The sequence below is a fragment of the Salmo salar genome, chromosome ssa20, assembly GCF_905237065.1.
Source record: "Salmo salar chromosome ssa20, Ssal_v3.1, whole genome shotgun sequence".
Taxonomy (NCBI): Eukaryota; Metazoa; Chordata; class Actinopteri; order Salmoniformes; family Salmonidae; genus Salmo; species Salmo salar.
Genome location: NC_059461.1, coordinates 5,791,594 through 5,803,699, shown reverse-complemented (window position 1 = coordinate 5,803,699; position 12,106 = coordinate 5,791,594). Strand labels below are relative to the sequence as shown.

The 12,106-nt window shown below is 39.2% G+C and overlaps 1 protein-coding gene across 1 annotated transcript; it reads right to left on the bottom strand.

Moving 5' to 3' along the window:
• Positions 1-561: 561 nt before the first annotated feature.
• On the bottom strand, positions 562-11,851 carry plpp7a (phospholipid phosphatase 7a (inactive)). The gene is made up of 2 exons (XM_014161013.2): positions 11,240-11,851; positions 562-2,327 (listed from the first exon to the last, which is right to left on the bottom strand). Exons 1-2 carry the CDS (start codon positions 11,730-11,732, stop codon positions 1,942-1,944), a joined length of 879 nt encoding a protein of 292 aa, XP_014016488.1. The 5' UTR covers positions 11,733-11,851; the 3' UTR covers positions 562-1,941.
• Between the last annotated feature and the right edge of the window lie 255 nt (positions 11,852-12,106).

Sequence of the window (12,106 nt, the reverse complement as noted above, 5' to 3'; positions counted from 1 at the left end):
CCCCCTTTTTCCTCCAAACATAAAGATGGTGATTATGGCCAAACAGTTCTATTTTTGTTTCATCAGACCAGAGGACATTTCTCCAAAAAGTACGATCTTTGTCCCCATGTGCAGTTGCAAACCGTAGTCTGGCTATTTAATGGCGGTTTTGGAGCAGTGGCTTCTTCCTTGCTGAGCGGCCTTTCAGGTTATGTCGATATAGGACTTGTTTTACTGTGGATATAGATACTTTTGTACCCGTTTCCTCCAGCATCTTCACAAGGTCCTTTGAGGTTGTTCTGGGATTGATTTGCACTTTTCGCACCAAAGTACATTCATCTCTAGGAGACAGAACGGGACTTCTTCCTGAGCGGAATGACAGCTGTGTGGTCCCATGGTGTTTATACTTGCGTACTATTGTTTGTACAGATGTACATGGTACCTTCAGGCGTTTGGAAATTGCTCCCAAGGATGAACCACACTTGTGGAGGTCTTTTTTCTGAGGTCTTGGCTGATTTCTTTTCATTTTTCCCATGATGTCAAGCAAAGAGGCACTGAGTTTGAAGGTAAGCCTTGAAATACATCCACAGGTACACCTCCAATTGACTCAAATTATGTAAATTTGCCTATCAGAAGCTTCTAAAGACATGACATAATTTTCTGGAATTTTCCATGCTGTTTAAAGGCACAGTCAACTTAGTGTATGTAAACTTCTGACCCACTGGAATTGTGATACAGTGAATTATAAGTGAAATAATCTGTCTATAAACAATTGTTGGAAAACATTAATGCAAAAATTTGTCATGCTCAAAGCAGATGTCCTAACCGACATGCCAAAACTATAGTTTGTTAACAAGAAATGTGTGTAGTGGTTGAAAAACAAGTTTTAATGACTCAAACCTAAGTGTATGTAAACTTCCGACTTCAATTCTATATGATGCTCACAAGCCACACAATAGTTGGATATTCATTTCCCACTGAGTAAACAATTTCTGTACTTACAGCATTCTTAGAAATTAATTTAGTCAGGTTTTTGATTGGCAGACCAACATTTTTTTATTGACATTTGTCAATAAAACTTATGAATGCAACTGTTTATGTCAAATTATTCTACTTGTAGCCCTAAATGTCCTGAAAAGAAAATGGTAAAACACTTAGTTGTAAGGCTAAATATGGACTGCAGATAAATGAAAGTAGTGAAGAAAAAACTGATTTTTGCTGGGGTCCTTGGGCCTGATAATGCTCTTTTGACACCCCTCTTTCAAAGTAACTGAGATCTCTTCATCTTGCCATGTTAGCCAAAGTAATGGGCAACTGGGCATTTTATACATGACTCGAAGCAGATGGGATGTTAATTGCTTTTTTAACTCAGGAACCACACTTGGGTGGAAGCATCTACTATCAATATACTTTGCGTCCCTCATTTACTCAAGTGTTTACTTTGGCAGTTACCTGTATCTTCTCCTGCATACTGTACACAAAATATCTGATAGTGAGTCATGTAAAAGTGTGTCTTTCACAAAATCCCTGATAGCTTATGACTGTTTTTCTGATACTTGCAATTTTTAAATACATACACTTTCAGGTGCAGAGAATGAGTGTTAAAAACATTTTTTTTATAGTAAAAAATGAATTGTCATAAATGTTGACAAAACTAAAAATTGCGGATCAAAATGTAATAAATAAACCCTAGTCAGAAAGACATCGGAAATGTGTAACAAGGATGCATTAATTTCCTTGCATACTGCATTTACACTGGAGAAAGAAATTCAGTCAAAGCTGAAAATAACCTTATTATCTAGGGGTAAATGTGATTAACATACATTATGTGTTCATAGACTTCTATTTAAAATGACATGAGGGCCAGTGAGGGGCTGTGCCAGAAAAATGTAACAAAAATAGGGACTGAGGGATAGGAGGATGTCAAGCTTTTGTGGCTTGCCTAAAATGCTGATATTGTCATTAGAGGGGGATCCAAGTGAGTTTCCCGATGGAGATCAAAGTCTGGCAAGTGTTGGAGGGCAGCCACACCATTTCAACTAGATTGAAATGGAGATAGCCCAATGCAAAACCAAATCCCACATCTGTCAGGTGGTGGCGGCCAAGAAGGATGCGGGACATGCCGGCCAGGAAAGCCCACAGCACCAGTAAGATGCGCAGAGGGACAGCGAGCACTAAGTGTGACAAAAGGAACTTGGATACCATGGCAGCCCGGCTTGCATGTGCTGCTGGGAAAGAGTAAATGTCCATCGCTATGTAATCAAAGAGGCCAGGCGTCATCTCCCAGGGTCCTTTGCGCTTCACAAGTTTCTGCATTCCGGCGACGGTCATTACATCCAGTAAAAGTGCTGAGGAGGGAGAGGAAATTATGTGTTAGCATAAAGGATTAACAGAAAACATCCTAGACCTAGATGATAGACAGTAGGGTATATACAGCATGTGTATCTGAGTCAGGACCTGTACAAGTTTTACCAGTGCCAACCACTTGTTTTTAAAGTTGGCATGCCCCAAATCTGTCCCTGTTTGTAGATTCCAGCCCATCTAGCCTTGCCTACAGTACCAATCACACAAAGGGGTTTATAGGGTCTGGAGAGCAGTTGACTTGCATTGGTTTTTGGACAAAAATGCCCAAGAAATAGCATTGCATATAGTGGCCAGGTAAACAAAACCAAAGCGTGAATTGCTGTCTTACCTTGTCCATAGACTGCTAATAGGTTAAGGAAACCAAAGCGTAATTTTGTAATTTGGCTGAACTATGCCTTTATTATGATCTCATAATCCATTAAAAGCCTTGTCAGTATCCATTAACTGTTTATAATCTGTTAATATCAATTTATAATGAATCAGTTATTGTCAGTTACACATTTTGTTGTGTTACAGCCTTCATTTAAAATTGATTAAATTGAGATGGTGTATCAATACACCCAGTCACTACAAAAACACAGGTGTCCTTCTTAACTCAGTTGCCAGAGAGGAAGGAAACAGCTCAGGGATTTCACCATGAGGCTAATGGTGACTTTAAAACAGTTACAGAGTTTAATGGCTGTGATAGGAGACAACTGACGCTGGATCAACAACACAACACACAATACAACCACAATACTAAACTAAATGACAGTGTGAAAAGAAGGAAGCCTGTACAAAATGAAAATATTCCAAAACATGCATCCTGTTTGAAATAAGTTACTTATGTAAAACTGCAAAAAACGTGGCAAAGAAATTAACTTTATGTCCTGAATACAAAGCGTTATGTTTGGGGAAAATCCAACACAATACATCACTGAGTACCACTCCACATATGTTCAAGCATGGTGGTGTCTGCATCATGTTATGGGTACGCTTGTCATCGGCAAGGACTAGAGAGTTTTTTTTAGGGTAAAAAGATAAGGAATAGAGCTAAGCACAGGCTAAATCCTAGAGGAAAACCTCTTCCAGATTGTTTTCCAACAGACACTGGGAGACAAATTCACCTTTCAGCAGGACAATTACCTAAAGCACAAGGATATTTGGCCTTGTGTTTTAGGTAATTTTCCTGCTGAAAGGGGATTTTGTCTCCCAGTGTCTGTTGAAAAACAATCTGAAAAAGGTTTTCCTCTAGAATTTAGTCTGTGCTTAGCTTTTCACTGGATTTGCTTACGAAGATGACATTGAATGTTTCTGAGTAGCCTAGTTACAGTTTTGATGTAAATCGGCTTGAAAATGTATGGCAAAACTTGAAAATGGTTGTCTAGCAATGATCAACAACCAACTGGACAGAGCTTGAATATATTTTTTAAGATTAATGTGCAAATATTGTACAATCCATGTACAATAGAGACGTACCCAGAAAGACTCACAGCTGTAATCATTGCCAAATGTGATTCTAACATGTATTGACTCAGGGGTGGGAATACTTATGTACATGAGATATTTCTGTAATTATGGGGTATTGTAAAATGTAATCAATTTTGAATTCAGCTACTGAATACTCCATGAAGGCACTGTATTTTGAGACAGTCGGAAAATTGCCTCATAGACAGCAGGGATTCTTGACCGACGGAAATTTAACTTTTACAGTTGAAAACACCAAGGGCAAATTTATAAGGATAAGTATTTATTTTGGGAATTGTAAAATATTTTCTATATTATTCATTTCAATGTCGGCTCTATGCGCGGAAATGCCGTTGTCCCGAGCAGAGGAGCCCAATTTCAAACTCTGCACAAAAAAAGTGTTTAAAATTAAAGAACTGGCAATAATGAATATTAACTGGAAAAGGATGTTATGTAGTTTCTTGCAATAGCCTTCTGTGAATTTAAATAATATTTCTGTAATTACAAAAACATGTGTACAGAGATTTGGTCAACTCCGTCAGATTTGTTAAAAATCCTAAATTATTCAGGAATGAGCAGGGTCCGTTACAGCATAAGGACCCCTTCTTCATGTCCTAATTTACATGTAGTGCCACAAGACCACTCATGGTCTGTAAAGTTCTCTACTTTTGATAGATTTAAACAAACAATATTGAAATCACCATGGTCACAATCATAAACTGTCAACTCCATCTCCCTGATAGGATATTAATTTTGGTTCAGTTATGTTTATTTTATTTCGTTTTCAGAGTCATAAAGCAAGTGAGCAAAAACTAAATTGGCACTTTGTATAACACTCGAATGAATAAGAAAAATGTCACTTTTGTCAACTCTGTAAATCATAGACTCTGTTAGACTGTCCCTTTCAGGTGCCAAAACACCTGATATAATTGTTTTTATTGTGGATTGTCAAATTACTAATTTTCCATATTTTACTTATGTTTGTATTGAACTTTTATTTTTCGAAGCAAAAATATGTCTGTTTTGAGTATTTGTTGTCAACTCCGTCAGTGGCTGGTCAACTCCGTCACTGATGGCTAATCCCCCTAAACTGTGACATGCTTAAACCACTTGACCAAGTCCTAAAGCAATGGGACTCCCTAAATCTTTCTCAGATTATTACCAATCGCACAAGGCATGACTCCAAAACACCCAGAAAAGGCTACTCTCCTAGATGTTATCCTCACAAATAATCCTAATCGGTATCAGTCTGGTGTTTTCTGTAATGACCTTAGTGATCACTGTTTTACAGCCTGTGTTCGTAATGGCTGCTCAGTGAAATGACCTGTCCTGATTTGTCATAGACGCTTGCTAAAAAACTTTAATGAGCAAGCCTTCCTTCATGACCTGGCCTCTGTAAATTGGTATAGAATCAATTTGATCCCCTCTGTTGAAGACACTTGGACCTGCTTTTTTGATATTTTCAGTGATATTGCTAACAAACACGCACCCATAAAGAAAATGAGAATTAAAAACAGGTTTAGCCCCTGGTTCGACCGTGATCTTGCAGTTACTCCACCTCAAGAATTTCATTTGGCGAAAGGCTCGGCACGCGCATACTCAGGCTGACTGGCTCTTGTTGAGGAAAATAAGTAACACACATCCCTGGATCGCTTGTCTTTTCAGTTCGCTGGAGCTAGCGACTGGAACGAGCTGCAACAAACACTCAAACTGGACAGTTTTATCTCAACCTCTTCATTCAAAGAATCATGGACACTCTTATTGACAGTTGTGGCTGCTTTGCGTGATGTATTGTTGTCTCTCTACCTTCTTAGTGTTGTTGTCTGTGCCCAATAATTTTTGTACCTTGTTTTGTGCTGCTACCATGTTATGCTGCTGCCATGTTGTTGCTACCATGTTGTTGTCATGTTGTGTTGCTACCATGCTGTGTTATCATGTGTTGCTGCCATGCTATGTTGTTGTCTTAGGTCTCTCTTTATGTAGTGTTCTGTTGTCTCTCGTTGTGATGTGTGTTTTTGTCCTATATTTTTATTTAATTTATTTTTAGTCCCAGCCCCTGTCCCCGCAGGAGGCCTTTTGCCTTCTGGTAGGCCGTCATTGTAAATCTGAATTTGTTCTGACTTGCCAAGTTGAATAAAGGTTAAATAAATATATATTTTTTGTCAATATTCAGAAATCTTATTTGAATCACTGTTCTGCAACATATGCATAAACTATTTAAGTATTTGCTGTGCTAGACCGAAGGGATGATGTTTGCTTTATAAAGGTTGATTAATTTTCTGAATATCTACAAAATGCTAACAAAAATATGCTAATGAAATTGGAGCAATATATCCTGTTATGGATAGGGGGCAGTATTTTCACGGCCGGATAAAAAACGTACCCGATTTAATCTGTTTATTACTCCTGCCCAGAAACTAGAATATGCATATAATTGTTTGATTTGGATAGAAAACACCCTAAAGTTTCTAAAACTGTTTGAATGGTGTCTGTGAGTATAACAGAACTCATATGGCAGGCCAAAACCTGAGAAGATTCCAAACAGGAAGTGCCCTCTCTGACCATTTCTTGGCCTTCTTTAGCCTCTTTATTGAAAACAGAGGATCTCTGCTGTAACGTGACACTTTCTAAGGCTCCCATAGGCCCTCAGAAGGCGCCAGAATGTTGAATGATGACTTTGCAGTGCATGGCTGAAAAACAGTAGCGCATTTGGATAGTGGTCGATCTGAGAACAATGAGACGGGGGCGCGCGTGCACGTGAAGAGTCCATTTTACATTTTCAGTCTTTGAACGAAAACAACGACTCCCGGTCGGAATATTATCGCTATTTTACGAGAAAAATCACATAAAAATTGATTTTAAACAGCGTTTGACATGCTTCGAAGTACGGTAATGGTCACTCTGTGGTCACTAAAGATCCCATGGCACTTATCGTAAGAGTAGGGGTGTTAACCCCGGTGTCCTGGCTAAATTCCCAATCTGGCCCTCATACCATCATGGCCAACTAATCATCCCCAGCTTCCAATTGGCCCATTCATCTCCTTTTCTCTGTAACTATTCCCCATGTACTTGTTGTAAATGAGAATGTGGTGTCAGTCAACTTACCTGGTTAAGTAAATAAATAGTTTCTTGGCCCAACAGGCTCTGAGACAGCTTCTATCTACGGTTCATAAGACTGCCAGACTGCTAAATAGTCAATTAATGGTACCTGGACTATCTGCATTGACCCTACGCACACTCACTAGACTATATACAATGAGTGTACAAAACATTCGGATCACCTGATCTTTCCATGACATAGACTGACCAGGTGAAAGCTATGATCGCTTATTGATGTCACTTGTTAAATCCACTTCAATCAGTGTAGATGAAGGGTAGGAGACAGGATAAAGAAGTATTTTTAAGCCTTGAGACATGGATTGTGTATAAGTGCTTTTCATAGGGCAAGACAAAATATTAAAGTGCCTTTGAACAGGGTATGGTAGTAGGTGCCAGGTGCACCGGTTTGAGTGTGTCAAGAACTGCAACGCTGCTGGGTTTCTCACACTTTCTCACACTTTATCAAGAATGGTCCACCACCCAAAGGACATCCAGCCAACTTGACACAACTGTGGAAAGCATTGGAGTCAACATGGGCCAGTATCCCTGTGGAACGCTTTCGACACCTTGTAGAGTCCATGCCCTGAAGAATTGAGGCTGTTCTGAGGGCAAAGTGGATTGCAACTCAATATTAGGAAGGTGTTCCAAATGTTTTGTACACTCAGTGTATACACACCATATACACACACAACATTGACACTCCCACAAAAAAAAACACACACATTCACATACACTACATACGCACACACACACACACATACCGAAACAACACAAAAACACATACAGTACATAAACATTACACACACAGGCACACACACACTTTTACTCATCATTTCATGCTGCTACTCTGTTCTTTATTTTACTCTTATTATTATTATCTATCCTGACGCCTAGTCACTTTACCCTGCCTTCATGTACATATAGGGCTGTGGCGGTCACAAAGTTTTGTCAGCCGGTGATTGTCAAGGAAACAACTGTCACTCTCACAGTAATTGACCATCAATTAACATAAACACATTTAGCATCTTCTGGCTTACACACATAGCCTACAAGCCACTGATGCAGACCTTTGAAACATCTACATTTTAAAAAGTATAATAAATCCATGTAATATAGCCTACACCTTTACAATAAATCCATTATTTATTTTAGCCAGGTCTAAAGAAGCATGATGTGAAGAAAATGTAGTCTATTTTAGAAGAACAGAATAGCATACTCTGAGTTGTCCTTATGTTAGGTCCTGATCTGGCTATGCCAAATGGCTGAGGGCTACACTAGTTAATTTAGCAGACAAGATTTCTTAGAGTTCCGTGGCATTATTTTATATTATGAAGAATACAATTGAAACAAAGCTGAATAAAATAGAAAGGATATTTTCTCCAAACGATTTGAGGGAGTGCACACATGTGGCTATTCTGTGTTGAGTGATTAACAAAGAAATACACTACCATTAAAAAGTTTGGGGTCACTTAGAAATGTCCTTGTTTGTTTTTTTTAAAGCACATTTTTGTCCATTAAAATAACATAAAATTGATCCGAAATACAGTGTAGACATTGTTAATGTTAATGTTGTAAATGACTTGTAGCTGAAATGGCAGATTTTTATGGAGTATCTACATAGGTGTACAGAGGCACACAGAGGCCCATTATCAGCAACTATCACTCCTGTGTTCCAATGGCACATTGGGTTAGCTAATCCAAGTTGATAATTTTAAAAGGCTAATTGATCATTAGAAAACCGTTTTGCAATTATATTAGCACAGCTGAAAACTGTTGTGTCCTGATTAAAGAAGCAATAAAACTGTCCTTCTTTAGACTAGTTGAGTATCTGGAGCATCAGCATTTGTGGGTACAATTACAGGCTCAAAATGCCTAGAAACAAAGAACTTTCTTCTGAAACTCATCAGTCTATTCTTGTTCTGAGAAATGAAGGCTATTCCATGCGAGAAATTGCCAAGAAACTGAAGATCTCGTACAACGCTGTGTACTACCCCCTTCACAGAACAGCGCAAACTGGCCCTAACCAGAATAGAAAGAGGAGTGGGAGGCCCCGATGCACAACTGAGCAAGAGGACAAGTACATTAGAGTGTCTAGTTTGAGAAACAGACGCCTCACAGAAGTCCTCAACTGGCAGCTTCATTAAATATTACCCGCAAAACACCAGTCTCAACGTCAACAGTGAAGAGGCGACTCTGGGATGCGGGCCTTCTAGGCAGAGTTCCTCTGTCCAGTGTCTGTGTTCTTTTGCCCAGCTTAATCTTTTCTTTTTATTAGCCAGTCTGAGATATGGCTTTTTCTTCGCAACTCTGCCTAGAAGGCCAGCATCCTGGAGTTGCTGACAATGGGCCTCTGTACGCCTATGTAGATGTTCCATTAAAAATCAGCCGTTTCCAGCAACATTAGTCATTTATAACATTAGCAATGTCTACACTGTATTTCTGATCAATTTGATGTTATTTTAATGGACAAAAAAAATAGCTTTTCTTTCAAAAACAAGGACATTTCTAAGTGACCCCAAACTTTTGAACAGAAGTTTATATATTCCTATATGCTTAATTTAGATTTATTAATGTAAGTTAACCGGTTCTACAAACGTTGGGCTACATGTTTTGATGATTTTTAATACATTGTAAGGCGGCATGATGCCACTGATGATTTGAAAAAAGTTGCTTGAAAGGCATGAGCTCTGCTTAGTTTTTTGTGCAGGCTGTACACACTACATCAATCACTCATTCACAATTTGACAAGCACTTGATAATGCCTAGAATTTGTGTGGCTGTAATGCACGCAAAACATCCATGCCTTTTGTGGTTAGTGGCCGTTGTGCCCTTCTCTCTGAGTGCTGCGCGCTCCATCAGGTGATCGGGTCTTTTTCACAGGCTATAAGTGAAGACAGACACATTGGGGACGCAACTGCATGCGTCCTTATGCAATTCTGAGGTGCATATTGAAGATATTGGAAGAACTGTCCACATTTACTTTTTGTCGGCCAACAAGATGAGCAGGCCTAACGAACAGCAAAAGCACTAGCCTATGTCAATTTACTATCCCCCATAGTACAAAATATTATTTATTCACATAAGCGCAGCAATGTGCACATGTTAGTAGACTACAAGATCGAATGTTCCATTCGCAGAAAACACCATTATCAAAAGTGACCACAAATTAAATTATTCATGTAATGCTTCTATTATAAAGGTGCATTTTTATGCTGAAAATTATCCTCCCCCAACTTGAAACTCATGTGCTGCTTATGTATGCCAGTTAGGCTCTACACCCCTTGTTAAGCTGATTAATGTGCTTCATTTGAAGTTATTTGGCCACTTTAGTTGTGATACAAATGTTATTAAAACATATGGGACTATGGGCTAGGCTACATGAGGTGTATGATTCGAAAAAAATCAACAACAAAGAAAGGAATTGTTTCTTATGCTGGGCATCATTCACAAGTGATAGGGTAATATTGTCACCCATCAGACTATTCTTGATTTAATACTGTCTTAACATATACTAAATAATATATGTGTGAAATTTGTTTTGATTTAGAATGGACCTGTATTGAAACAGGGACAGTGGGAAAAGATACATGTGATCTATGCATTTAAATAGCAAATGGAGGATTATTTTCCCCGTGGATTATTTTCAACTAAATATAGTAGGCCTAGCCTATAGAAAGTTGATGGGATCCGCGTCTTTTATTAGGGGCCATCACTTTGTTTTCTCCCGCAATTGCATAGCCTATAGAAATGTTGCGCAACATGAGCTCATGGACTCTCATGAAGTGTTTGATTAGATTTTAGAATACATTTGCATTGATGTCAGAGTGATTAGAGGGACCAGGCAGTTAGCAAGTTTGGTAGGCTACTAATGACCAGCAGCAGCATCATAGCTTGGAGAAGCCTAATTACTGTGACTAAACGGTCATGTGGAATTTGACTGCCTTCATGACTCGTGTCCGCCGGTGTGGCGGTAATACAGTCACCGCAACAGCCCTATGTACATATCTACCTGAAATACCTCTGCACATTGATCTGGTACAGGTAGCTCCATTCTTGTGTAATTTTGTTATTCCTCAGGCTACTATTTTATTTTGTGCATTGTTGGTAAGTGAAATCTACCGCAGTTGTATTCATTGCATGTGACACATATAATTTGATTTGAATAAGCTGTACCCAAGGTATGGAATTAAATGCACAGACAACAGCCTATTAATACTCCTCAAGAGTGGTGGGAACGAAAACTGATATCAGTCAGAAAAAAACACTGTGAAGATGTGTCCCTTGTGCTTGAATGATTCGAGTCTGCGACATTTGATGAAGAAAAGGTACATCGAAAAATGAAATCACTTACCAAGAAGCAAATTGACCAGAACTTCTTGTCCTGCCATTGTGTTGCTTCTGGTGAGACATATAATTGTGCCAACAATCCAAGGGATGCCATGACCAGTGATTGCAAGCAGGTTGACCATGGAGCGCACACTGCCCCATGAGGAGTGAGAATATGCGCAAACCCCAAGCCTTTTGGACATGCATATATCAATCGCCAAAAGAGAGTTCATTGCAATGCCCTTAAAGGAGGGGTTGAGTTGTATGCAATCCTCTTCTGGAAGTTTAACAGATTCTCTGCGGTCCTCAGTGTTATTTTCAAGCGGCTCCTGCTGTACATTTTGAGGTTGCTGCTGCTGCTGCTGTTGGCTTGACTGGCGTTTCAGTGAACCAGGCCGTCTTAATGTCCCCCGTGGCTCGTTGCTGTTTCTGAGAGGCTGGTTCAGTGACATAAACTCGGGTCTGTTGATCGGGTCATTCCGATCTCTTATCCTGGATCTGGTTGGATTTATAGGCATTTTGATTCTGATATCAAATCAGCAAAACCTGACTATTCCCCCTTTCCATGTAGCGGGGACGTTATTACCAATATGGTGAAGAGTTGTCTGCAGAGAGATCAAGTGTTGCTCTGAGGCGCCAACTCAGTGTCAGTTATAAATAGATCTACTGCCTTGTATCTGTATGACTGCACATGTCTCCTCGATTTCAGTGGCTAATGTTTCATTAGCGGAAAACACAAGTGCTAATATATAATTCACAAGTGGTAGGCTAATATTGTCACCCATCAGACTATTGATATAATATTGTCTTAACATATAGAAAATACTATATGTGTGAAATTTGTTTTGATTTAGAATGGCTATTATCATGCACCTACAGTGGGGGGGAAGTA

Coding starts and splice junctions, on each gene's coding strand:
- plpp7a (XM_014161013.2), bottom strand. CDS start 11,732: ATGCCTATAAATCCAACCAGATCCAGGATAAGAGATCGGAATGACCCG. Junction 2,328..11,239: donor TCTGGTCAATTTGCTTCTTG/GTAAGTGATTTC, acceptor CTCCCTCCTCAG/CACTTTTACTGGATGTAATG.